The following is a 27,074-nucleotide window of genomic DNA, read 5'->3' on the forward strand; positions in this document are numbered from 1 at the left end:
CTGTTGCCGAGACCGAGATACTCTGTTTGCTTGCCACCTTTGGAGAGGGTTCTAAGGAGGACTCTTCCACATATCTGGACGGTCCTTTCTGTGGATGGAGGCTTTCCGAGTCCGCCTGGAGATTGATTGAGCCTCTTTGCTCTCGAAACGCAAAAGAATAATAAGCACGAGAGATGCCACAGAAACGAACGATCGCCTGTACTTAGCTAGTAAATCCGCCGAGAACAAAAAAAAAAAAAACCCCTATTAAGAAAAACTCCTTCTAGACCACTATCGTCCTTTTTTTGTTGATCGATAGCAGCTGGAGGCGAAGAACAAACCTCGTCCATGGCATAATTGACTGGAAAAGTCGAAAGGAGACACTACAGCACCGAAGCGACAGTTTTTCATGGACCTGATAATAATGATTTGTTGTGTTTATTATATTTTGTGGCTTTTTCTCTTTTCTTTCGTAGGCCTCAGTTCTATCCCATCAACAGCGCTGTTCTCACCGACAATAACCAGACATGACTGACTATAGAGACCGCCGTGCTTGACCATGTGGATGGCCCTCAAGTGTCCTGAAAACAACGCTGTTTCGTGCCTACGCAACCTGCATCTCATACCGCGCCTTGGGTAAAAACAAAGCGCCCTTTTCCAATACAATATGCAACCATTTACCCATCCTTGTCTTCGTTACCTTCGAGAAGCTCCAAGTGGCAGCCAAACTTGAAACAGGGAGGGCTAGTGTCATTTATTGGCCGAGTAGCCAGCTCCCCTCCATCCTAATCCTTTCATTATGCCCTCGTCCTGAGCTATGTGACCAGTCGCTCGCTCAGTTGTGAGGGCTGCTAGACCGAACCTCCTGCAGTGGCGACGGGGCATTCAGACCCGGCGTCTGGCCCCGGAGGACGGTAGTCGCGGGCGCGCTAGCCGGCGAGCCCCCCCTCCTAGACGCCGTTCTCAGCGCTACGAACCTCAGCGCCTCGAGCCGCTTCTCCTCAAAGACACGGCTGCGCTCACGCTCCCTTTCGATATTTTGCTTGCGCTCGGCCAACTCCTTGTCGACTTCGCTGTACCTCCGTTCCTGTTCGGCCGCCATCCTCAGCTTTCTCTCGTATCTGCCGCAAATCTCGTCCATTTTGCGCGCCGCCGATGAAGAGACGAGCTTGGGTGGGGCATCTGGGTGGCGGCGCTTTGCGGAATCGCCGTAAAAGCAGCGGAAAACGACCTTTGTCTGGCTTGTCGTGTCGGTAGCGGTGCCCCATACAACGACCTCATCGCCGTCGTACACTTGGACCCAGTTCTTTGATGGGCTTGTGGGGTTCTTGCAGTCATGTGAAAGAAGTTCGGCACCATTGAGCAAGATTCCATTCGTTGCTTTTGTCGATAGGTAAAAGGCGAATCCTGCGCCGTCCGGATACTTGTCCCATGGATGCTTGTTCAGATCCTTGGAGGGATCGTAGCCGTCCTTCCACAGCAGGATCTTCAGAGCATATTTGGGTATTTTGATCTCTGTCTTGGGCTCGTAAATTGCTGTGTTGGATGGTCCTCGGCCCCACGACATCAGCGAGATCCTCACGGGAACGCAGATCCCAGAGACCACGGAATCAGGGGCTGACTCAAGTACGGCAATAGCCCGTTTCGGCCCGTCATCGGAAATGGGCACAACAATCTTTTGGGGTTCTGGCGGTAGAGTGTCGGGAAGCGAATCTTCTTCGGGCAGGGGAGCCGTGGAGGGAATGTCCCACTCCGTGCCCTCCAGCACTTTCCTGTCATCTCGCTTCAGCAGCGCCCGGTTTGTCTCATCGGCGGTTGGTTGGCTCTCGGTGTGCATGGCGGGCACGCCGTTGTTCGGTGGAAAGTACTTGAAAGCTAGCTCCCACAGTGGGGATTTTGCTGGGCCAAACTCCTCTCCCCGGCTTCGTGCTGCCTTTTTGAACATCTCGTACTGTAGCTGTGTCATCTCGGGGTAGCGGAGGTGCCATGTGCTGAGGTCCTTCCCCCAGAAGTGCATCTTGTTGAAGGGCCCATCGATTTGGCGTCCTGATTCCAGCCTTTTGATCTGTGGAACAGAGGCAACGAGCTTGTACTCCTCCATTTCCTCTTCTGCCAAAGCATCGAGGTTGCCCTCTGACTTGAGGCGTTTGAAAATGGGCTTCTCCCTCGGCCGCGGCTCGAACTCATCGCTCGTATCGACCGATGCTGGTTTCCGTTTACTAGCGTTGTAGAACGTCCCGTTGACTTGGGATGTGGCCGCGGACTTCATCTGCAGATCGCTGCCGAAATCGGTTGCACCCAGACTTTGAGAAGCGACATTTTCGACCAGACTACGCAGCTGATCCGCTGACTGGCCGTTAACGGCTGAGACGGAAAGTCGAGCACCGCCGCTGCTCCCTGACTTTCTACCGATGATTGTTGAAGCGTCTTCCGACTCGTAGCTGTCCCCAATCTCTATCCCAGTGCTTTCATGGCCTAAAACGCCCGAATCGGCCACGGGGAGGTTGAGCCGTTCTGCCGCGATTGCGCCCCTGCTGCCCACAGCAGAGATGTTGACCTCTCCAAAGAGCCTTGGACCAGCAACACTATGCCCGGACGGCCCGAAAGTGCCATTCTCTATTTCTGAATCTTCCTCGATGAAGTCGTTGACGATGTCATCCGCACTTTCATCGAACGGTAGCTCCGTGTCGGCGAGATGCCGCGACTGTCCCTCCTCCAGACTAAGCTGAGATGCGTTTACTTGCAACGCTTCGTCTTCGTCAGTAATCTCGTCGAATGACTGATCAACGCTTTGCGAAGGCTTCAGTCTGTGAACGCCTAGCCAGGGATGCGCCTGAAGTTCCCTAACCGTTGCGCGACATTCCGGCCGTTTCTCCAGCATATCGCAAAGGAAGTCGATGCCCTGCGGCGAGATCCCCTGTTGCTCCAGCGGGAGCGTATCAAGAGGTTTCGTCATGATGGTGTGGAGTAACTCAGAATAGCTGACACCATTCTTAACGGGGTATGGCGGATTACCGGTGAGCGCGTAGAAAAGCACACCGCCGAGAGACCAGACATCAACGGCGTGGTCATATCTTTGTCCAACTGCTGCCCGCTTTGCCCTATTCCGCGGGTTTCGATAGCCGTTATCATCGTATTCGGCGTACTCGGAGTACACTTCTGGGGCGCAGTACAGTAAGGTGCCGCAAAACGTTCTGAGGAACGTCTGCTCGTTGTCGACCATTTTGGAGAGGCCGAAGTCCGTCAACTTGACATCAAAAGGATTGAGTGAGGAGATAAGGATATTGTCAGGTTTGACGTCTCGATGCGTTATGTGGTTTTCGTGCAGATGAGCCAAGGCACTCAGCAACTGAGCCGCCATTTGCTTGACCGACACCTCTTGCAAGGGTCCACGGCTATTGATAAGCTTGCCGAGATCGCCGCCGCCGACAAACTCCATGATGATGATGAAGAGCCGATTGTCCCAGTCGAAATGCTCAATATATCGGACGATGTTGGGCTTTGCCGGGTCAGCGGTTAGAACATAGAAACGAAACGTGGGCACCGTGGCGAGCTTACATGTTGAACCCTTTGCATGATCCTCATCTCGTTTTCCACCTTTTGATCTAGGATACCGTTCTTGATGAACCGCCGCTTCTCCAGCTCCTTGGCGGCGTACGGGACCCCGTCAAACTTAGACGTGACCTTGTAAACAACCGCAAAGGCGCCCTTGCCAATCTGGCCGACACGGTTGTACTTCCCAGAACCATCCCAGTCCCTCGGGAACCGGTCGACGTTATCCTGTGTGGTCCCGGATGGTAGCGCTATTCGCCGCGTGGTGGCGGTTGGCGGTCTCCTAGGGGCAGCAAACAAATCGACCTGGCAGGTTTAGTTTCTGGCGCTCAGCAATGCAGAAAGGGTGTAACTCACATGACCACCCGGACCCGGCACCACCGTCTCGTTGTGGTTCACACGCAGAGTCTCGAGCTTGGCAAAGTACTGCTGTAGCTTTCCTGTGTATGCCATTTCGTATTCGCCCACGCGCTTTGGTATACGAACCAAGAATTCCAAGTCGTGCTGCTCATTGTGCATCAAGACTTTGACCTTGGAGCCATGACTGAGCACCCTCTTCGTGTCGCACTTGTCGTTTGCGTTCTTGGGCTTTGCGCGCAACAGGGTCCCTTCGACAAAGGTACCGTTGGTCGACTGATCCTCCAGCATTACGACGCCATACTCATTGACATAGATACGGAAGTGAATGTTGCTGAGGCGCTTCATGGGGTCGTTGGCGAAGCAAATGTCGCACCGCGAGACGTTACGGCCGAACATGAAGCCATGGAGCGGGTCCTTGGTCTTAGCAGACAGGCGTAGTATGATGGCGTGCTCGATGTTGGGCGGCGTCAGCTGGAACTGGTCGGCCCTGTCCTCCTGCTCATAGTCTGGCTCCACGGCGTCTGCCTCTTCCCTACCGACGACATGTTGCGAGTGTTCGCGGGCTATTCGGTGGACTTCGCGACGGGCGAATTCGGAGTGGGGGTAGAGGATGCAGATGATGTCGGATATATCTTCGTCAGAGAAGCCAGAGTTTTGCTTGCCTACACGGCGCGGATCGAGGACGTTTTGGGTAGCTAAGGCACAAAGATTAGTCTCTGGGTTGTTGTGTGCCTTGGGCTCGTGCAACCGACTCCGAGATGGGACGGACGAGCATACCTTGGGTGGGCTGCGACCCATCGCCCTCCATTGGGACAGCCGAAGGAGCAGAGAAGCTCGCAAAGCTCGTCTAGGCTGCCGTCTTGGACCTTGGGCCGGTAACAATCGGCCGGCGTAAGGAAGGGAGCGGTTCAAGATGCGCGTGTCCAGAATAGGGAGTTTCGCGGCTGGATTGAGAAAAGCTGGCAATGCATTTATTGGATGTTGGCTAAAGTAACGGCGTCGGCGTCGTTCTCGAACAAATCTTGTAAACTGAGGGTGAGATGGTATCGCTATTCGGGGTTTTCTTACATCCCCCTTTTTTCTTCTTCTGTTCTTTTCTTCCCGTTGCTCTTTGCGGCAAAGGGTTGTTTTGGGGACGTCTCGTTCCACGATTCTCGGTATTTGATGTGTGCGTGAGAGGGCTATGGTGTATGGTTGCGCCGCAGTTCGCCAGTAGCTCAATTTTTGGAGGAGGCCAAGGTGCTTCGGCTTTGGCACTGAGTTGGATCGGCAAATTCGCTGCGCATCTGGGAAAGGTGGAGGGGTTGGTTGTATGTATGAACGTATGTATGTATGTATGCGAGTCGATCACCCCCGGTCACCCAGCAACGTCTCTGTTCTTTATAAATCAAGGATGCAAGGACGTCATGCAGACAAATGATGTGGGTTAGAGGGTAGGGGTACACAACAATCAGGCGGGGACCGAAAAAAGACCGCGATCGAGGCGCGCGTGCGCGCGTGTGTGTGTATAATTGTGTGTGTATATGTGAGTGAGTGAGTGTGTGTGCTTGTGTGTGGTTGCTCGATGCCGTTGCGCGTTAAGAAAACCACCACTGGAGTCAGATGATGTAGACCTCCTGGACGCAAGGAGTGGGCGTGGACTCGACCTCGAGAACGAATGTCTCTGGTTTTTGGGAATGCGACGAAAGCACTGGCCCTCAAGGGTTCTTGAGAAACGGGCGGGTCGTCCTTTCTTCCAGTACCTAGCCACGAGGCAGCCTCCCCGGGGGAAGTACCTTTTGGGCTCGGGCACCTGCAGCCGCTGTCAGCCAGTCGGCGCTTTGGTTGATCCCAGTCCCGCCCACCAAAAAACACAGCCGGAAGATGCGCCTAACAGGACTAAGACGCGCCGCCGCCTGAGGGACGTGGCGGCGATAGGACGCGATGACGGCGAGGTCAATAGGCAGTCAGGTCCATTGTCCCTCCCACCCCGCGTTGGCTTCTGAAGCGAAGTCCTGTTATGCTCGCCAAGTCCTGCCAGCCTCTCGGTGGCGACAAGTCGAACGATCGATCGCCTGTGCCTGCCTGGAGAAAAGTGCTGGGACCGCTAGCTCCGCCTTGGCCATCTTTGCTGCCTTTAATTAGCTGGATTGGGTTGCTGCCGGTGGCGGCGGCGGTGTCGACATCCAAATCCCCAGCCAAAAGAATAAAATAAGATAAAAAATCCCTCGACGACATCCATGCGTAGCCAACACCGAAGAGCTGGACACGTCATTTTGAGGCAGTCGTTTGGCGGGAGTCCTAAATCATTACCGAGCACGTCTGCCTATGTATTCGTACGCCGGTGAGAACTTGCCTTGCCGATCAGAAGCCCTAGCTGGCAGGCGGCAGGCTGAATATGCCCGCCGGAAGGTGTCAGCGACACTGAACAGCAATGGCAACAACGCATTTGGGAACAAGACAAGGAGGTGTACCGACAGGTGGATACGTCACATCAGCCACGCTTGCTTTGTTGGACCGCGCCAGTTTGTAACATCGTTCGGCCGTCTCGATATCCATCAATGCTATTTCCTTAAGACTCTACACAATGCAACAAAAGAAGACCCAGATGCCTTTCCACTTTGGGAGCCAACATCTCAACCACATTTCCTGCGAGTGTGGTTCCCCCTTGAACGCCTTCCATGAGGGTTATTCCGTTCGTAAAGATACACTTGATCTCGACTGCCGGGCGTGCGGCCCTCTTGGTGTATAGTGTAGTCTTTCAATACCGTCCCCAGTGTTTTTGTTCTCTCCACGATCTCTCTCTCTTACTCCTTTCCCACGTTCGTCAGACAGACTAGAACGCCTGTCCTTGTCCTTGTCCCTGCCCCTGTCCTTGGTACTGAGCCGGGTAGTTTTGGCCTCGTCCGCCTTGTTGAGACCCCGGGGAATAGGGGCCCTGCGGCATAAACCGAGGGTCCATCATCTGGGGCCCAGGCGACTGACGACCCTGCCGCATCGCCATCGGGTTGGCATAGCCGCCTCCCTGGCTGTAACCGCCAGCTTGACCGTAGTTGCTCGTTGGCCCATAGCTACTTCCTTGGCCGTAACCAAAGTTCGGCGCGGGTCCGGCACCGTAGCCGCTGGGCTGCCCTCGAGGGGGTCCCATCTGGCCGCGAGACATGTTGCTCTGAGCATACATGCCCTGAGGGGACATGGGTTGCTGGTGATGCTGGTACTGGTACTGCTGCTGGTGCTGTTGTTGAGCGTACATTTGTTGTTGTTGTTGTTGTTGTTGTTGTTGTTGTTGTTGTTGTTGTTGTTGTTGTTGCTGCTGCTGGTAGGCCTGCTGTTGCTGCTGTCGTTGCATCTGCTGTTGGTAGACCAAGGCCTGCTGTTGTTGTTGCCGCTGGTTGATGGCTTGCTGCACTGCTTGCGTGTTCATGCCCTGCTTGGCCTGCTGTCTCTCGCGCTCGCGGGCGTGGATCGCACCTACCAGGCCCGCCCCCGGTTGGCTCTGTTGGCCGTTTCGGTTGCCGGCCACAGTGATGAGGGGCGAGCCCGTCATGCGTGCCACGTGCTCTTGCTCGCGAGCCGAAAGGTGCGACGAAACCTCACCACTGCTGGCAGTGTCGAGAATCGTATTGGCACCACGAGAGCTGGGACGCTGCAGGAGGTCCACCGAAATACTGCGGGAGTGGCGAGCGAGCATCTCTGAAGAGCCTCTTCGGTTCATGGAAGGAGTAGGGGTCATTGATCGCATCGTCAGAATGTTGCCCGAAGGCGTCCGGCCGTGGGCATACATAGAAGTGGTGGCCTGGGCGGCACGCTGCTGCACAAACTGCTCTGGGCTGATGCCCTGACCGGTTGACACGGCGGCGGCGCCGGGTTGCCAGGCGACCTTTCTGACCGTATCCTCAGAATCCTGTCGGCTGTGTCCTTGGTCGTGCGGGGGAGGAATAGCCTCGGCCGGAGAAAAGGGTCGCTGCAGGCCCGGCACGCCACTCTGGTAGTTCAAGGGTGTCGGTGTCTTGTTCCTGGCAGGTTGACTAGCAGCGTAGTTGACCGTAGGACCAAAGTTGATGTCAGGAATGTTCATGTCTGAGTGGGGTGATTCTGCGCCACCCACAGTCTTTAAAACACCAGCTCTGGGCCGTTCGAAAGACTTCTGGGAACGCTGCGTCTCACTCGACTTGCGGCTGGCGTAGTCTGGGCTGGCAGTCGACGATGCGTCGTCGTAGTAGCTGGCGTCGCTTCTTTGTGTCTGCACTCTGTGAACCTGTTGCTCGGGCAATGGCGTACGCTGTCGGGGATCGCGGGGTTGAACCTGCTGGAAACCCGCTTGGTCGATAATGTTGTTACCCCAGCTACCGCCACTGGACGCTGATAGGGGCGTATCCTGAGGGCTCCTCAGGCTGTCCGAGCGAGCTGGAAGTGGTTTGCGTTGAAACGCAGAGTTCGTGTCGATACCGGGGAGCGGAATACCGCGGCCCTGTACGCGAGGGTCTCTAGACTGATGCGAAGGAGGCGGCGGGCCCATAACTTGGGCGTTGACGCCGCGGCTCCGCATCTCTGGAGTAGGTACTCGGCCCGGTCCGCCGATAGGGGGCGTCCTAGCTCCCTCTGGCCGGGAAAAGTTGCTGAAGGACGGCTGAGGGCGAATCTGTTGCTGAGGAAAGTGAGGATGCTGGCCCTCGGCAGGACTCCTCATCTGTTGGGGACCTCTCCAATCATCAATTAGGGGAGGGCCGTTCGCATCTTGGTGATCACGGACTTCGGGATGGGGAGGCATAGGGCCCTGGAGATGAGGGCTTGGGGGCCCGAACGACTGCTGGGCAAGGGGCGATCGGGAACGCTTCTGGTTCATGGGCGGAATAGGGGGCGGCAGACCACCGGAGGGGGGAGGGGTTGGGTTAGGGGTCAGAGCTTCACGAGACAGAGTTTCGTTAGCAGTGCCTCCTACAGGATTGGCTTGAGGATGTACCAATGGGTTTGGTGGTGCAGTCGCCTCTCCGCTTCTACGCTCTGATGAGGCATCAGAAGGGCTGTCGGGAGGGATCACAAATCCTCCAGATTTTGTCAACTGGGTCAGGGTCGTGTTGGACAAGCGAGTGGTGGCCCTGCGCAGATCTGGGGAATGGTAAGGTTTGCCAGCAGGCTTGGAGTTAGGACCGTGATTGAAAGCAGGCGGCGCAGCAACAGGCTCTGGTGAGTCCATGTTCCGCACACTTCCCTCAATCTCACGCACTGGGGTGCTGCGCGCAGTGTCCTCCTCTGAGCTCTGGGTTCCTGAGCGAAGAACACCCCTGACTGGGGTAGGGCCACGTGCAGGTGAGCTGTTGTATGAGGTGTTGTGGGAGCTGTCGTAGCCACCGTCTTGGGTGCGCTGCTGCAGCGGTGTATGGCCTAGCAGGTGAGGGTCTGAAGAATTGCGAGCATGGTGTGCCTTGTTTATGCCTGCCAGCAGAGGGGGGGGCGCACGTGAAGTTGTGACGGGAGCCGTTTCTGAGCGGTTAGGCGTGCCCAAAGACATGGATCGAGACGAACGGTTGGAAACAGCATCGTCAGCAAAGCCCACTCTAGGCTTGACCGGAACAGGGCTTGAGGTGCCGTTGCCGAAGCTGAGACGGTTGCTCTTCTTGCTTCCACTTCTTTGACGAGCGCCTTGGCTCTCATCGACGGCATTCATCCGCTTACCGGTGAGCTCTTTGAGCTTCTTACGCCACTCACGCTCCGACCAGGACGAGCTCCCTTCTTCCAAGATCAGTCCGGCAACGTCGAGAATCTCGAGGTACCCGTATCTTCGATGCTTGGGCATGGCAAACATGAGGGACCTCGGGTCCAGAACACTGGCGACGAGCCTGCCGGGGCGGCCGTAGAGGCCGAAGGTATCCCACGTGGGGAAGAGGAAGCGCAGCAGCATCTCGAAACCGCTCACGGCAGGGTGGGTTTCGGGCATGATAAACACGAAGCCCTCTGTCGACGAAGGCGGCTCGGAGTGGATGGTGATGTTGCCCTCGACCTTCAGCAGGGTGGACGCATCGATCAGCGATTTGGTCTGCGGGTAGATAGCGTACGACGAGTAGGCATCGGTAATTGTGGCAATAGGGCGGGCCTTCTTCTGCTTCTTGCCGTCCTTCTTGGTATCGTAGAATCTGATGTCTCCTTTGAGGGTAGGCGTGGAGCGGTCGTAGGGCGACTTCTTGCGCATCTCCTTCTGTGCCTTTGCGTACTCCTTTTCGTCGGGCGGGGATATGACGCACCAACAGCGTCTCCAGGGAACTCCAGCGCCAAAGCGCACGCGCACCCACTCCTCCGTCTTGAACTTTGATCTATCCATGATCAAGTTGATGTTGTTGAGAGACTTGCCCTTGCCGGCGATCAAGGCACCCGTGTAGGCCTCTTGCAGCGTCGAATGCTCGTACATGGAGAGTCTGATGCCGGCGGTCCATTGTATCAGCGAGTGGTGAGAGTTGAAATGCAGCAGGTAGCGATTTCTACCGGCAGTTGAGATGCTCAGGATGTTCTGCAGTGGCTGCTCATCGTTGGATCGTGTCGGTAGGGATTCGATCTGTTCGCCAAGGGAGGATTAAAATTAGCACTCGATCCAACCCCCTGCAGTTGCCCTCGCCATCAGCCGGCAGTCGGGTCTCGGCACGACAATCGCATATCGTCGACATACCATTTTGATGGACGCGTCCGTCAAGTTGATGAATTTTGGAAGAATCTCGCCGTCCTCGCCAGCGGCGTCTAATTCGGCGGCATCCCATAGCGACAGAACAGTGCCGACAAGCTGGGCGAAGCATTCAGTCCATGTGCGGTCTGCATTGGGTTTCCCCTCTGTGACGATTGATCAGGTCAGAACTCGGTCCAAGTGTTGGTTGCGCTGCGCGCCGGCAGCTGTCACCTGCAGCCGCGAAGCCTAATATTTTTTCTTCTTCCTTTTCCTTATTTTTATTTTATTTTAGATTTGGGTAATCAAGGACTCACGGGTATTTTGGTCGTCCAACTTTAGGAAGTAGCCCTCCTGATACAGCTTGTTCGCATGGCTGTTGAGGAAGGTGAAGATGGGCTGGAGCTCGGGAATGGTATCTTCGTTGATATCCATGAGGGGCGGCTGGTATGGCATTACCATCGAAAGTGGGCGGGAGGAGCTGCGTTGTCGGCCGGTGACGGATCTGGGGCTATTTACGGGCGAGCTGTTGGCAGTTCCGTTGGCTGGCGATGACGCATATTCGGAGGGTGGACGTGCCGGCGAAGTAGGGGTTGCGGGGCGCTGGCCAAAACTGGAGGGAGGCTCTGGGAAGGGTTCCGTTTTCTGGTGCGCCGGCGGTGGTGGTGGTTGCGACTTGAGGTTGTACGGAGGAAAAGGTGTCGTCGAGTCGTGGGGGGGTGACGAATTTGGAGTTGGTTGATTCTTGTCGGCGTCCCTGGGTGTGCCAGAAAATTGGGACATGAAGGACAGGACTATTCCCACCGAAGACGCAGATTTGGTCAGCATAATGCGCACCCGTCTAGCAGCAATGACACTGCTGGCGGAAAAATAGTATTATTGCCTGACGCCCAAGTAATTGGCCAGGACCACACGACGGGGATGTGAGAAAGTGACCGAGAGGGAATGGGGGAGGGGAGGGCCCCGGCGGCGGAGGAGGTGATGGGAGGGGCGGGCTAGGAAGGGATGGAGGCTTGGGCGGGACGAGGACGAGGATGAGAGCTGGGTTTAGTGGAAAGCCAGCTGTGCTGACTAGGAAGGGGATGTAGCAAGGAAATAAATAAATAAAAGGGCCTCGCATGTGTGTTTGACGTTGGCGCATGGAATTAACAATACCAGCACACTATGCGCAACTCGATGAAGGGGGAGAAGGAATATTGGGTTGCTACTGCGTAGGGGCCATAGGTAGGACTGGAACGCACGCCAGCATGCGCCGGCGCGAAAAGCCTCCTACGCACAACAAACTGCTGCAAGACAAGGCAATGCAAAGGAAAGCAAGGCAAGGGAAGGGACGCACGGGGGGGAGGGGAGGGGGAATGTGGGAGAGCAGGCAAGTACGAACCTCTATTACGACCCATCTTGCCGGCAGTGGTGGTTTCTTTGCCAAGCCAGCAACCATGCAATCAAATTACTGAGAGACACTCGACTTGCGCCGTGCACAAGACGGTCTTGGATGAGCAGGACAAGCCGGCTGACGCGGGAGGACTACGAGGATCCTGATGATTCGAGGGTTCGAGGAATGGGCAGAGATGGGGGTCCAATATGCGCTTGACTGGGGGTAATCGAGGTTTCGGAATCGAAAGTGTCTTGTCCGCAGGCAGTGAACGTGGGGTTTCGTGGAGCTTCGAATTAAATTATTGTATGGTGATGGTGGATGTAGAATGGCAGGGACTGCGTTGGGTGACTCGAAGGGAGGTAATCTCCAACTACAAGGTGAGCGAGCCGCTGGGAGAAAACAGGTCGTTGACTTCGTTGTCGTATTCGAGCGCGCGTTCGGGTCGGGTGGATTAGTGTAGTGAAACGAATGAAGGGCGCGACCGAGGACGGAACGAGAGGAATTAGGAGTCGGGCATGGGGGTGGATCTTAAGTCTGTCTCTCTCTTCTACAGTCGTAAGAAACAATTTCGTCTGCGGATGTGTTGCGTGGAAGAAGGGGAGAGGGTTGCGTAGTCGTTCACTTTGACGTAGTGTGAAGTTGGCGTGACGAAAGGGTTGGAAGAGAAACAGAACAGAGCAGAGGGGCAGGGCAGGTAAGTCAAGTAGTTTCCAAAGATGATGTATGAAATCCGAATGTGAGCGAGGACGTGTCAAATCAAAAAAAAAGGACGAGGCGTACGGGAGGCGTATTATGCAACAGGAATTCGCAACACCGCCTACCTACTTACTTACCTACGGGTCGCCTGTCTCCTCTGTAGCAGGAAAGTAGCAGTTGCCAGGTGTGGTCCCAGGATCAGAAGCCAGTCCCAAAAAGATTGGCTTGCACGACGAGGTATTAAACGTGTACAGAGTGTCCTGCAGTGAAATGGGTGTGTGGGAGTGACATGCAAAAAGTGACCTCTGACCACTGCCCACTGCCCACTACCCACCGACAGCGCCAGCGCCAGAGCCAACCAGGACCAGGCCTTGTCCCTAGCCGGCCAATCTATGTGACTGAGGAACAGAACAAGGCCTCCCCGGGAACGAGAGCAGACGACGTAATGGCTCTATGCGGAGGACGGACGGAGGCTTGCTCTCATCCAACGCACGGCTTTAGCGGTCGGTCGGGCTAACCTAGGCGGGCGTGGTGACGACGACGACGATGACAGCAGCAACAAAAACAACTACAGCAGCAGCAGCAGCAACAACAATAACACCATCGATGATGGTGACCTCTGCCTAGGAGTGCTTGGCTTCTCCGGCGTTGGCGGGGACCTGGTCTTGCCCGAGCAGGCGCGGCGCCACGATACGATTGTCCTACTTAGCGAACTCTGGGACGGACGGTATAGGAGGGTGGAGTTGAAGCTGTGTAAAGTATCTTTTTGTTTATCGAATTGTTTCTCTTCTCAACCTCCCGGGCTATGCATCCGGCTTTGCTTTTCGACCCGACAATTCTTTCGCTTCTCCCCCGGCTTTTTGCCGCAAGTTGACACAGAAACTAGATGCACCGATTTTGACCGCAAGGGAAAAGCCAGGGATAAAATGCTATTGATTTCCCTTCTATCGAAAAGTAGGATAAGCTAGAAAGCGAGAAAAAGCGAGAAAGCAGGAGAGGGAGAGAGAGCGAGAAAGAGGTACTTGCAAATACCTTGTGGGCCACAACTCGATCGATGGCTTGCGGAAGAGCCGGACGAAAGATGCAGCATGTCAGGGTTCCTAGGCCCGCCTTTTTGGCTGAAAAAGATCTCCGGACTCCACGAAAGGACCCCCAAACCCTTGACCGCCAAGACCAACGAGATTCCGGACGCTGCGGCCTTGGTATTGCTTTGCTACTGGATGCGCTCTTCGTTCCTGCAACTTGTTCCCTCTGGTTGGACAGCTTTCCTCGGCTTGCTCCTCGAACTCTGTCAAAGAGGCCTCGCGGCTGCCCCATTGGTGGTGATGGCAGCCGAGTGAGCCAGTACCAACAGGGCAGGGCGCGTGTAAGACGGACGGGGCGGGGAGCCTCGAGCCGCCCAAATGACTAGTGCTTTTCGTACACGAACAGCAGCAATAACCGCAAGCACCACGCTGTAGGCGGCAGAAAACCACCTCGCCCTGGGGGGTAGGAGGGGGCAGGGGTGCTGAGTGGACGGACGCGCAACGCCTGCCACATACCTAGTGTAAAGTCCAGAAGACTAAAGCGATCGGGTGGATGAGGCAATCGCTGCCTGAGACCGACCGGAGGATTGCAGATAGATGGATGGAGACCTTCAAAAAATGCGAGGTCGGAGACGCGGGCTATGGCTCTGGCGTCCCCAGTGTCCCCGAAGGGTAAACATCTACCTACCTACTTAGGTACCTATCTATCCGTACTAGTCAGGTAGGGTAAGGCGCACTAGAGGCGGGACTAAGGGGGCTTGACAGCGCAGTCGCCCGCGTATTCGTGATTCGTGAAGAGGGCGTAGGGGGCGCCGGGGAGCGTCGAGTGGGCGAGACCACCTGGATGCAACATTGCAGATATCCGGGTCAACGTACCCAGACGTCACGACATGTTGATGTCAATGTCGATGTTGATGAGTTGTTGTGTTTGGCATCCTGTTGATACTTTCTGCTGCACTTGATTTATCAACGCCGTCTTGTGTCTTACTTCCTGCCCGGAATGCACACCAGCTGTTGTCCTTTGCTGTCTCCGTCTCTGTTGCTAGTTTTCAGCAGCTGTTCGTTTCTGAACACTGATCAGTGATAAAACGGACGAGGCTCTTCAGTGCGGGAGATGCGCTTCGTATCCACACTCTGCCCCCCCCCCCCCCCCCCCGTGCCCTGGGTGGCCATAAATCGTGGCCACCGTGTGGCTGATCAAGGTACACCTGACGCCTTTGTCCAGAACGTGGAGGGGGTGACGGCTTGAAAGCTTGGGGGGAGGCTGGGGAAACAGTCTTGGGGGCAGAAAACGAGGCGGGACGAACTGCAAACTCAAGACAGGTTTCTCTCGTGTTTGGCTTTTGTTTTGTTTATCCAACTTGTTGCCGCCAGACCATCCTTTTCTTGAGTCTTCAGAATACTAAACCACTTCCCCGCCAAGAGGGGTTTCCCATCTTGTGTCCTGCCCGGGATGCTTGGCAGTCCGTTCTGTACTAGTGTTGACTCCATGCATCTCCGTATGTGGGATGCTCGGGAGGCAGAAAGACGGACATGCCCTACTGCTGCTGCTGTTAACCGCACTTGTCATTGATTCCGGGTGGCTGTGCCACAGACAGAAGGAGACTTGAACTGGTGAAAGTTCAACAGCAACGCAACCTGCCCTTTCGGGCGCATTGCAAGAAACATGCGGTGTCTTGTGAACGGGGTCTCGGGTGTTAGTTTTGCGAGCCAGCCGGGTCGACTTGCCTGCCGCTATGGCTATCCATCGGCCCTCGTCGACTCCAAGCACCCGCTTCGGTATCGGTCTACACTCTATCGCCCCTGTTGGCCGTGAGGAGTCCAGGTCATGATCCGTAGACAATGGACCAAATATACCCTCAACGGCACAGTGTGTCCTGACATGCCTCGCGCGGCTGCAATCCGAGGACACTCCCTTCCAGATTCTATGGTGACCATCTGATGTATTGCAATGCATGGGCTACGTGCGGCGCATGACCAGCTCCCCCACGCCCCCCATTGCAGCTTTGCGCTCCAAGACAACGTGGCTGCAATTCTTGAACTCGGACCAGCGAAGGAATTCGGTTGCCGACTTGGCTTCTGGGCTGTTTGCCAGCTGTTCCCTGAAGACTTGGGAATCCATGGTCCAGTGAACCTCAAAGGGGGGTGGGTCCCATATGGACCTTGTCCGCCATCGTGACACGTCCTTCATCTTGTAGCGAAGTCGTGAATCCGCTAGTCGCTGCCAGCCCTTGAACGCGTATTAGTCTCTGGGTGCAGCAGTAGCATGACTTGCGATTTGTTCCAGATCCGGACGTGGTGCCCGTCTGCCTCATCGAGGGTACTGGCGGCGCTAAACGTCGACAGGGTCTCCCGGGCTGATTAGCACTCGAGAGAGCTGGGGCATGTGTGGATAGAGGCCACAGATCGAAGAGGGGCCGTCAACGCCGGTCACCTGGTCTCCATATTGGAGCTCTATTCACTCGCTTGGACAGCTGCTGGCGACGCCGTCGACACTGCCTCTCGGCATCTTACAGTCCAGCCTGGTCTGAGGATATCTGCCGTAAGAAATGTGTCCAATTTGTGTCCAATTTGAAACCGTCTGGTCGGGCCATTGCTCCTGTCACTAGCAAACCCTTTCGAACAAATCGTCGGGGGGTGCTCTGCTGCTCTGTGCAATGCACACCGCAAGGTTTATATCGGACGAAGAGGTTGAACGTGCATATGAAGCCAGTGCCGTCACCGCTCTCGGACTCCGCTCGCATGGTTTGCTACCGCCATACCCCACAGGAGTTTGGTCACTACCGGAAATGCGGACAAGAAGAAGAAATTGATTCCAAGGGTCTATGATGGGGGCTTATAACTGCATGCATCAATACTACCTGACCCGTTGTGTACTTCACACAGGGTCGTCACACCCTGAACGCTGGAACGGCTACTTCCACTGAAGGGGGCTGGGTCCGACCTCGATACTGAGTAAGCGTCCAGTGTCGAGTTTGTTGCCAGGGGCTCCTAATGCTGGAAATATTGGCCTTTCTCGCTTGCGGTCTAACGACGACGAGTTGTCGTTTGTGGGAATGATCCAGAAAGCGCAGGGCTCACTGGATCCTCTGCGAAGGCGTGTTCCGGCCGGTCTCCCCGTCTTCGCGAAAACTGGCATGTTGACCTTCACCCAATCACGTTGGAAACCGAGGGGTTAGAGCGAAGGTCCCAACCTCCCGCCTTGTGTTGTATCTATTTGTTCGTGCTTCGGTGTAGATTTGAACGATGCAATGTCTGGGGCTTTGTGGTGCATTTCGAACGACGCATGTTTTCGCGCATTGCGAAACCTTGAGTTGTCAACTAGCGTACAAGGGAAACGAAACTGGCTGAGCCAAGGGTTAATGTATATACTTTCAAATCCTCATATTTCGATACAGGTGAAAATATCCTTTGGTGGCCTTCACCTACATAGCAAATCGGATTGTTCAGCAATGAGCTGCGGGGCAATTGCACTGACGTAAGGCATTTACCACCGCCAGAGGTGAACTTTAGCCTGGCGCTATGTGAGACACCAAGCCGGCTGACGGGACGGTTCGCTGGTGGATATAGTAGCTCGTCACAAAGAAGTTCGTCATCTGGTTGTAAAGAAGAATGGCACTATGAGAGATAATCTGCGGTTGGGGTTTCACATTCGCTAGAACGAACGACCGATAACCGCATAATCCTAAAGTTGGTTGACGATTCGACACTGAGTATCAGCCATCCTACGTCATGTCTAGTGTATAGGGACTCTGGGCAGACCCCTGCTGAGCTGAGAGAGTACCTGTATGTCGGCACAACTGGGGGGTGTCTTGAGTTTTATTCAGACACGTCGGATGGCAGGCCTGGAGTTTGGCTGATGCTGTGCAAGCGCAGACCATTGCAGAGGCTATCCGAGACCGGATGGTAAAGACATTCTAAATTTGACGCCTTGTGTTCCCTGTCGTCAACGGGTGTTAGAATAAGATCAGCGCACACCAAGAGGCTCTGAAAGCCATGTCAACTCGTATTCTTTCGTAACACCCACCTCCGTGTTCACCTTGGAGGCATCGTCAACACGAGAACTGCTATCGACCATGGTTTCCCACTTCAGCGACAGGACATCCATCTACCGGCTGCCTGGCGAATAGATGTATTGTTGGGAGGTAACGCAAAACGCACCAGAAGAAGAAGAAGGAGCAGAAAAAGGAGACGGAGAAGGCAATGTGCTTATCTTAGCCACGTTACAGCCGCAAACGCTGCAGGCAGGCAGACAACGCAGGTGTCCATCTGGAATTTGGATCGGTCGCGAAGCGTGCGTCCAAGTTCTGGTTCAAAAGAGCCTCGACAATGTGATCCCCCATGTACAGATACCCTATATGTAGTGGGCACAAGGTTCCTCCTAAGTCGAGATTGCCAATTGGCCAGGAGAAAACATGGCGGGGGGAGACGGTGAAGACTTGCAAAGTTACAGGATCCGTCAATGTCGGTCATGCTTGCTACTATCCGAAATGAATCACAAGCTCTGCGTCAGGTTGCAGCCATTGCCACTTGTTGGCCCCATCAGTAACCCGCTATGTGGCAAGAGTTTTCGGTCAGAATTTTCATCCAGCGCGTTGATTGTTTGTTGTTTGCTCTACATCTTGTAACGGTCAAAGGGTGATGCCAGTGAGGACTTTTTCTCCAAGTCGCGGTCAGGCAAGCAGCAGGGGAACCCCCAGGCCAAAGCATCTCGAAGAAACAGGACGTTTTTGAGGCGTGAGAAGGAATTGTTGGGGTTCTGGAGTGAGGAATTATGTAAGAAGTATTGTAAAACAGCTTACCTAAGATACGGCAGCAAGCGGGTGACAAAAAAAGCCAGACTCTGATAAATGGGATGTGATAGAGAATACCTTTGTTAAGTGCAGATAGTTGGAGAGGAGAAAGTACCGCTTATCATCGTTGGCTCCAAAATACCTGACTTGATCATATATATTTTACAAGAGTCCGGCTTTTCTTTGGCACCCGCCTGGGTAGGTAGGCTAGGTAGATAGGAGTGTGGCCCAGGGAAAAGGAGGCAGCACATAGGTACGTACCGACTAACCTAGCCAGCCTTCTGGAGCTCCCCGTCCACGGCCCAGTTGCAACTCTGCAGCCCAACGCCATTGCATCGTCCAAACACGCTTGCACGTGTACCCCCAATTTAACCCCCGGCTCGGAGAGCCCCCAACCAACACATCGAAACCCCCCGGCCATACCCATGCACAGCATCCTGTGGCAGGCACTCTTTCCAGCGCCAAAGACAAAGGCTTCAGGCCCAACCATCTCGTCTCATTGCGATCCAGCATCGCAAAAGGCGCCTGATCCGCCTCATAGTGGGAATGAGGAGGCTACCTGGGCCCTTGTTGGCGACATCACCGTTCACAGCGCGGCCTACGAAAGTGTCTCGAGGCCCGTCATGGCCGCCGCAACTCCCATCCAATATCGCCTCTCTGTCGACCACTACGGCACCACGAACAGAGTCTTCCGACGGGAAACCACGAGCACAACCCTTTCGGTTTGAGACAGGAGTCTCGCTCTTTGCCAAACGGGCCCCGCGACCTTTTCCGCCGCCGTTCCTCTCCCCTCCGTCGGGTTCCTTCTCCGATCCGCTCAGCACTCATCACCGAAGCCGCGATCGCCGCGCCAGAGTTAACGGAGAAATCATCCTGGGGCAGACAAATGGGGATGATGCGGTGTTTGCTAGCGACAACTTCATCTGTGCCAACGATGGTGTCGGCGCTTGGTCGACACGTCCCCGAGGACATGCTGGGTAGGCACATTGCTATACCTCCTTTCGCTGTACGAAACTGACCAAATTAGTCTCTGGTCACGCTTGATTCTTCACTTCTGGGCCACGGCTATGCAGCAGGATGCCGCTACTCCTCGTTCGCAGGAAATCTACAGACCCGATCCGGTAGCCTACCTCCAAAGGGCATACGAGCAAACTCTGAAAGCGACATCGGACCCCGACTGGCAAGGCACAACAACGGCAAGTGGAGCCCAGCTGCACTACAAAACCGTCGATGGAAGCGGAGAGGTTCCTCAGGTCTATGTGACCAACCTAGGCGACTGTCAAGTCATGATTCTGCGGCCTAAGCATGACAAGGTTGTCTACAAAACCAAGGAGCAGTGGCATTGGTTCGATTGTCCGCGCCAGCTCGGCACCAACAGTCCCGACACGCCGGAGGAAAATGCAGTCGTTGATGTGGTGGAGCTTCAGGTTGGGGATGTAGTCTTGGCCATGTCAGACGGCGTCATCGACAATCTATGGGAGCATGAGATCGTCAGCAGTATCCAGGCCAGCATACAACGCTGGGAGAACGGAGAAGGAGCAGATAGATCCGAAGGAGATCGGACGGGCGGCGCAAACGGAGGCATGAAGCTCGCCGCCGAGGAACTGGTGGCTGCCGCAAAGAAGATTGCAACCGATCCTTTTGCGGAAAGCCCTTTCATGGAGCATGCTATAGAGGAGGGTCTGGCGAGCGAGGGGGGTACGTTGTGTCGGCCCCATCATTCTTCAGGAAGCTATGGACTAACAACAATTAGGCAAGCTCGACGATATTAGCGTTGTTGCTGCTCTCGTGAGGAAGCAGGACACATGAGATTGGTACGGTATTATGGAAAAGGGTCATCGGAAATTTAAATAGATTTATGGGACGGGCTTCGGGAGGGCAAAGGATACAACATTTTGGCATTTGCCCTGTCCAAGTTTGACAGTGGCAACTTTGGGCGACATATGGCGTTCTGCGGGCCGTCGGCTTCGGTCATGGTCCCAGGGAAGTGAAGGGCACATTTATAAAATCATGCTTAATCAAGTACATGTCTAATTCTTGTCTACCCCCGAAGCGTTGATGCATCTCAGCGGACACGACAAGTGACGTTGCGCGCGCCTTGTGCCTTCCTTGTCTGACTACCTACTACCTACTAGGTACCTTACTGTATTGGGTTGTGGTGGGGTAAAATCGGCGTTCATGGATATGGATCGGCACACACCTCTTATCTTATCGCAATTTTTTTGGACGAGAGAAATTTCGCGGCTTCAGCGCAAACATTGCCTCCACCACCGCCTTTCAACACCAAGCAAAAACCACAACCAGCCTCCCTCGAATCACAGCACGGCGCCATATAATCGCCCAACCCCAACATGCGTGGAAAACGAAGCAAACAGTATCGGAAGTTGATGAACCAGTATTCTTTGAGCTGGGGATTCCGCGAACCGTATCAATGCCTGGTTGACGCCGAGATGGTGGTCGACTGCCACAACTTCAGATATGACCTGCTCGCCGGACTCGAGCGCACGTTGCACGGCAAGGTCAAGCCAAGTAGGGTCTCTTTGCAGTACATAGTGTTGGTTGTTTGACTTACAGTCTATAGTGATCACACAATGCGAAATTCGCAAGTTGTATCTGCGCAAGAACGAGCCCGACATGAACAAAATTATCGACTTCGCCAAGACATTGGAGCGCAGACGGTGCGGTCATTTGCCTGAGGACTACCCCGAGCCCCTGAGCACGATGGATTGCATGAAGGCTGTTGTCGATCCCAAAGGAAACCTCGTCAATAAGCACCGCTACTGTGTTGCTAGCCAGTCGGCCGATGTGCGTCGAATGCTTCGCGAAATCCCCGGTGTACCGCAAATTTACATCAAGCGGTCGGTCATGATCCTCGAGCCCATGGCGACGGAGAGCATTGCCATCAGGACCAAGGAGGAGAAGAGCAAATTTCGCGATGGGCTCGTCAGACCCGAAAGGAAGAGGAAGCGCGGGGAGGATGAGGACGATGATGAGAGCGGGAAGGAAGGAAAGTCGGTCGCCAGCGGGGGCCAGGATAAGAAAAGCCACAAGAAGAAGGGGCCTAAGGGGCCGAACCCCTTGGCGGTCAAGAAGTCTAAGAAGGCCACAGAAGGTGGCGCGAAACAGAAGACTGAGCCGCGACTGGCAACAGGCGCAGGCGCGGGTGCGGGCGAGGGCGGCGGCGAGGGCGAGGGCGAGGGTGAGGGACCCGCGAAGAAGAAGCGTAGGAGACGACAAAAGAATCAGACTGGCGACGTGGAGTCGGGCGCGCCGGCTACCCAGGACGAGGCCACGGCAGAGCAGGCGGCGGAAAGCTCGTAAGGGCTCGAGAATAGCATACCAACGGCGTTATGGGGACCATGGGTGGAATGTAGGTACAACAAAATCTTTGAGATACCAATCAATGTGGAATTCTTGCCACATCAACACCTGGGAGGAGGTCTTATCGAGGAGGGCGTGTTTCTGATTCGTCTCATAATTCAGTGAGGAGATTCTTGTTGAACTGGAAATTGGCACATTGATCCATGAGCAGCACCCCGTCTCTAAGCCTTCTTCTTTTCTGGTTACGAAGATCAAGTTGGAATTGAGAGCCGGGTCTCGTCAGCAGTGCTGTTTTGGTGCCATCTCGGAAAGCACATGAGATTCTGGCGGGACAAGGAGGGCGAATTGCAACCAGCGCTGTCCAGGGTGGCTTTCAGCTGGTGTCGTCAGTCTTCCTAGGAGGTCAGAGCTCTTAAACTATGACTGTCATGAGTGTCATAGGTACTTTAGGTACGGGCGTACAGCACCCGCCGTTGAGCACAGTCCTGCTGTTATGCCAGAAACACAGCCCAGTTCTTCAATTGGATCACCCTCCCTGAGTGACGTGAGGCGCGGCTGGCGGAGATTTTAGGGGGGGTGGGATTGGTCTGTCAGCCCCATAAAAATGGCGCACTCTGGCGGATCGTCATGGGGTAATATTTGGACTCGTTCTCTCAAGGGTCAAATTCGCCAACGACCTCCTTATCCCTTTCAAGCCCGCGGGCCCCCCCTGCCAGACACAAAAAACACGTGGAAGCCTCCCCTGTCTGCCTCTCCATCTCCTGTCCACCCATCAGGTGTGTATACCGTCGACGGGCTTGATTTGCATTAGGGAAGCATACGTATTCCACAGTAATTCTAATCTCAGCCACTTTACGGAGTCGGTTGTTGGCTTTCACACCACTGGGCTTGTTGCGCGTCGTCTAATCCGCACACGCCTCAACCGGCAGAAACCCGCGACCGGTTCCGTTTCCCAACGCTCGAAACAAGCCCGAAGAAACCACCACTTCTCCTCTCTTTGAGCAGCCTGCACAAATTAGGCACGTTGAAACAGCTCGTATGCTTGTGTGAAGTACATATCACCTTTCATCATGGCGGGCTCTGGCGAGTCTGTTACCACCGCCAACACAAACAACCCCTCACCGACGACAACCGCCGCCACCGTCAACACGGAGGAGGCCCAGAAGCGACCGAATGGCACGCATGCACCAGATGCGACTGCACCACAACAACCTCCTGCAACTACGGCCATGGCGAGCGAAAAACCGGAGTTCGACGATTTCGGCCTACCCATCAGACGATACGTGCTACCGCCTCCCGAGGAAACCGATCAGACGACCGATTCCCAACCCGACCCGCAGGAGCTCGTAGCCGAGCCAACAGAAGACGGAAAGGAAGTGAACAGCACCAAAGAAACGAAGGCGACGGGAGACAAGAATGCAGACGGCACTGATGCCGAGTCAGAAAGTGACGATGACTTCAGGGATGCACAGTCCGAACAACCCGCCGCTGCCGCTGCCTCGGGAGCCAACTCGAATACACCCTCAACGCCTACTGCGAATCTGGACAACGACAAAAACCTATACAAGCCGGCGCCGGCAAGTACGAACAAAGAAAGCGAGAGCCAGAATGCCGCAGACAAGAGAGAAGAGAAGGGGGTGGTGGACCAGCCACGAGAGGTAACTGTCGAGAGGCCCAGTGCAGAGAAACGGTTGACAGCGGAAGACGAGGCAACGAAAGAGATCGCAACGAGCAGAGACCAAAATGTCGCGCTCAACGGAAAGGTCGAGGAGACGGATGTGGTAGAGCCACAGCGGTCGGCGCCTGCTGTTAAACTGGACGGGAACCGACCAGAATCTCCTGCGAAACTGGTCGATAAGGCAGATGAGCCTGAAACCAAGGCAGCCGAGTCTTCTTCTCCAATTGCCCGTCACAAAAGAGATAACAGCACCGCCAGCAATGTGGTCATGTCCGAGTTTTCGCACCAGCAGCTGACATCGGATAAAAAGGAGGAGGAAGACAAGGAGGATACCGACTGGCAGGCGATGCCAGCATATGCTCCCTATGACATTTATGATGACGACAACAGGCTGGTTGCAAAGGAGTACACGGCTGAAGAAGAGGAGGAAACATACGGTTACGGTGGACTAGGAGGCGCAGGGAAAGGATATACCCGAGTGATCATGGACGACGACGCCGAATCAGCAACGAGTATGGACGACAATACCCAGTACCTCTTCAAAGAAGTCAATGGTACGAGCATTGGCGAAGACGACAGCGAGGCACGTGATGCCGTATCTCAGATGCAGGCGACCAAGGACCTGCTCACCGAAGGGCAGAGAATCGCCTACGTGGGACTGACGAGACTGGAGATCCACAACATGGTTAAGGAGGCCGAGAGTGTCGAACACACAAGGTCTACGAAGAAGGAGGTCAACATGTCCGCCGAATCAACCAAGATGTGGGGACAGAAGATGATGGTCCGTCTGTACTCTCACATGGACATCAGCTCCGCAGAGCAGATCATGGTCGAGCAACTGAGCGACCACGGCGTCGTGCCCTCCGACTTGACACCGATATTGATGGCCAATGCACGGGTCAAAAATCCCATGGCTGAGGATGAAGCCCGGAGTTCAGTGTCACTCTCGTCGCCCAAGCCTCTCCCTCCCCCTTCACCGGCCCTCTCTCAGGACGAGAAGGCCGCCGAAGCCCCACCACCATACAAAACTCATGAGGGAGAAGAGTTGCCCTCTGTCAAGACCCCGGCCCAGATGGTCACGTCTGACAAGATTGATATCGACCTGCGGTGGACAGTACTATGCGATCTCTTTTTACTTTTAATTGCCGACTCCGTATATGATTGTCGGTCTAGAATATTGCTGGAGCGAGTCGGCAAGAGTCTCGAGATTGAATGGCTGGATGTTAGAAAATTCGAAAAGAAGGTGACGGATGCGTTGGAAATGCAGCAGGCCGCCGAGAAAGAGAACTGGAATGAGGATGAACACATGGAGCACAGGAGGAAACAGGCTCTTAGGAAACGATACATGATGATGGGCTTGGCCACCGTCGGCGGCGGGCTGGTCATCGGCTTGTCGGCTGGTCTACTTGCTCCTGTCATTGGTGCTGGCTTGGCAGCCGGATTCACCACTATTGGAGTAACTGGCACGTCAACTTTCCTGGGAGGGGTCGGCGGGGCTGCTATTATCACATCCAGCGCAGCAGCTTCTGGCAGCGTTATTGGTGTTCGAGCCGCGAACAGACGAACGGGGGCCGTCAAGACCTTCGAGTACCGGCCGTTACACAACAACAAGCGAGTCCATCTTGTGGTGACGGTGGCCGGATGGATGACGGGCAAAGTGGACGACGTTCGCTTGCCTTTCAGCACGGTGGACCCCATCATGGGTGACCTGTACTCGGTTTATTGGGAGCCTGAAATGCTAAGAAGTATGGGTGACACCATCAACATTCTTGCGACGGAGGTGAGTCGAGTCGTCATCTTCCGTCCGTTGTCCGTGTCTAACAACCACTAGGCTCTCACCCAAGGACTCCAGCAGGTCTTAGCAAGCACCATTTTGACAAGTTTGATGGCCGCCCTGTCGTTGCCGGTAGTCTTGACGAAGCTGGCGTACTTGATTGACAACCCATGGAGTGTCTCGCAAGACAGAGCTTGGGCTGCGGGTCTGATTCTGGCGGATTCACTAATCGACAGAAACTTGGGAACCCGCCCAGTAACCCTTGTTGGATATTCACTCGGATCGCGAGTAATTTTCTCCTGCCTACTGGAGTTGGCGAGAAAGGGGGCATACGGCGTGGTGCAGAACGTCTACCTGTTTGGATCGCCCCTGATCATCAAGAAAGATGAGTACCTACGAGCACGCACTGTCGTACCCGGGAGGTTCGTGAACGGATACAGCAGCAACGACTGGATTCTTGCCTACCTCTTCCGGTTAACCGGCGGTGGCCCTCGCAAAGTGGCCGGTTTGACCGCCATTGAAGAGCTGCCGTGGATTGAAAATTTTGACGTGACGGAGTTCGTCAAGGGGCACATGGAATACCGGAAGGCCATGCCACGTCTCCTCCGGGAATGCGGCTGGCTCGTGGAGAGCGACGAGTTTAGCGAAATCGAGGACCCGGACCCGGAGAACCATCAGGAGCGCCAGCGCGAACTCATCAACGAAATTGAGGAGGCCCGTAAGGAGCTCGAAAGGGAAGGGCAGAAGAAGAAAAGCAGATTCTCTATCTTCGGACGGGGGAAGAAGACCGACAAGGAAAAATGGGAGATCTATGAAGACTCGACCAAAGACGGAAGCAAGCCGAACCCGAGGACGGAAGACAAGGAGGGTAACAACCACGGTGTCCTGTTCGACGTCGAAGCCATCCGAGCCGAGCTAGCAAAGGAGAAGAACACATCGACGCAGGAGGATCCCGAGGAGTTCCAAGTGAAGGAGCTGAAGTCTACGCTTCCGCCGATGAAGCTTGACTTGAATTCGTCAAACTCATCGCTGAACCCGCGGGACAATCTGCGCGAAACAAAGAGCGCATACGCTGTGCCGAATCGTGCATCGTACGAGACCACAGGCTCGTACTCTTACACGCCGGAGCGGACACCGACGTTCCGCTCGAGCCAGACGTTCTCGCCGACGCAGAGGGCCTTGTCGCCATACCACGCGGCGCCGTCCCCACTCGAGGAGGAGGTTGAGATGACGTTCGACACCTCTTTCCACGACCCGCCGCCGGCGCCGCGGCCTCCCCCGAAAGATGATCCTCCTACACGGCCCGAGATGAAGTCGGCGCAGACAGTCCCTAATATGACGGCGTCGAACCCATGGGCAGATATCGACGACGAAGATGACTTTGGGAAGGAGAAGGAGATACAAATGACTTTTGCATAATCGGATGAATGAGAGACGGCGCATCGAGTTTTTCTTCACTGTCTTCCATATTTCTTTCATTTTGCAGCTCTCCCCGCGAGTGTTGTTGCTGCGTTTGAGGAAATGCGGACACGGCGCGAACGAGGCATATTCACGCTCGTCCCATCCTGTACAAATGGTATGCAGTTGGTCTTTTGTTGGGCCTCAGCGTTTGGTTATGCTGCTGCAAAACGGTAGGACTTTTCGAGTACATAGTTCGTCTGCGATGAAGCGGAAAATAATACTACAGATGGAGAGTACACTCTCCCTTATCACTCACGGACAATAGACTTCCAGGTAGAAACATGACGTGCACTATATCCTTCTAGACGTGCCGAGAGAAGGAGGCGGTGTCAGCGCTCTCGAGCTGCGTGGTTTGAGTATCGATCTGATCTGGGCATCTCCCCTCCACTCTGGTCGAGTGGGATAGCTACGCAGGGTTTCGCGAGTCCA

The 27,074-nt window shown here is 54.9% G+C and overlaps 6 protein-coding genes across 6 annotated transcripts; 3 read left to right on the forward strand and 3 right to left on the reverse strand.

Annotated features, from left to right (window-relative positions):
• Positions 1-814: 814 nt before the first annotated feature.
• Positions 815-4,699, reverse strand: CH63R_11697 (Meiosis-specific serine threonine-protein kinase mek1; the record flags this gene model as incomplete). The annotated part of the gene is made up of 4 exons (XM_018306671.1): positions 815-3,478; positions 3,538-3,837; positions 3,889-4,586; positions 4,669-4,699. The coding sequence occupies 4 exons, from the start codon at positions 4,697-4,699 to the stop codon at positions 815-817; spliced, it is 3,693 nt and encodes a 1,230-aa protein (XP_018153512.1).
• A 2,007-nt stretch (positions 4,700-6,706) lies between these two features.
• Positions 6,707-11,919, reverse strand: CH63R_11698 (PH domain-containing protein; the record flags this gene model as incomplete). The annotated part of the gene is made up of 4 exons (XM_018306672.1): positions 6,707-10,420; positions 10,532-10,689; positions 10,840-11,316; positions 11,904-11,919. 4 exons carry the CDS (start codon positions 11,917-11,919, stop codon positions 6,707-6,709), a joined length of 4,365 nt encoding a protein of 1,454 aa, XP_018153513.1.
• A 3,659-nt stretch (positions 11,920-15,578) lies between these two features.
• Positions 15,579-15,809, reverse strand: CH63R_11699 (uncharacterized protein; the record flags this gene model as incomplete). Its single annotated transcript, XM_018306673.1, has 1 exon — positions 15,579-15,809. One exon carries the CDS (start codon positions 15,807-15,809, stop codon positions 15,579-15,581), a length of 231 nt encoding a protein of 76 aa, XP_018153514.1.
• A 3,148-nt stretch (positions 15,810-18,957) lies between these two features.
• On the forward strand, positions 18,958-20,220 carry CH63R_11700 (rRNA-processing protein utp23; the record flags this gene model as incomplete). Its single annotated transcript, XM_018306674.1, has 3 exons — positions 18,958-19,388; positions 19,439-20,109; positions 20,165-20,220. 3 exons carry the CDS (start codon positions 18,958-18,960, stop codon positions 20,218-20,220), a joined length of 1,158 nt encoding a protein of 385 aa, XP_018153515.1.
• Positions 20,221-20,762: 542 nt separating this feature from the next.
• CH63R_11701 (rRNA-processing protein utp23) lies at positions 20,763-21,732 on the forward strand (the record flags this gene model as incomplete). The annotated part of the gene is made up of 2 exons (XM_018306675.1): positions 20,763-20,940; positions 20,993-21,732. The coding sequence occupies 2 exons, from the start codon at positions 20,763-20,765 to the stop codon at positions 21,730-21,732; spliced, it is 918 nt and encodes a 305-aa protein (XP_018153516.1).
• Positions 21,733-22,802: 1,070 nt separating this feature from the next.
• Positions 22,803-26,603, forward strand: CH63R_11702 (Duf726 domain protein; the record flags this gene model as incomplete). The annotated part of the gene is made up of 2 exons (XM_018306676.1): positions 22,803-25,190; positions 25,242-26,603. 2 exons carry the CDS (start codon positions 22,803-22,805, stop codon positions 26,601-26,603), a joined length of 3,750 nt encoding a protein of 1,249 aa, XP_018153517.1.
• Positions 26,604-27,074: the final 471 nt, after the last annotated feature.

Source organism: Colletotrichum higginsianum, chromosome 8 (assembly GCF_001672515.1).
Source record: "Colletotrichum higginsianum IMI 349063 chromosome 8, whole genome shotgun sequence".
In the NCBI taxonomy this organism is placed as follows: Eukaryota; Fungi; Ascomycota; class Sordariomycetes; order Glomerellales; family Glomerellaceae; genus Colletotrichum; species Colletotrichum higginsianum.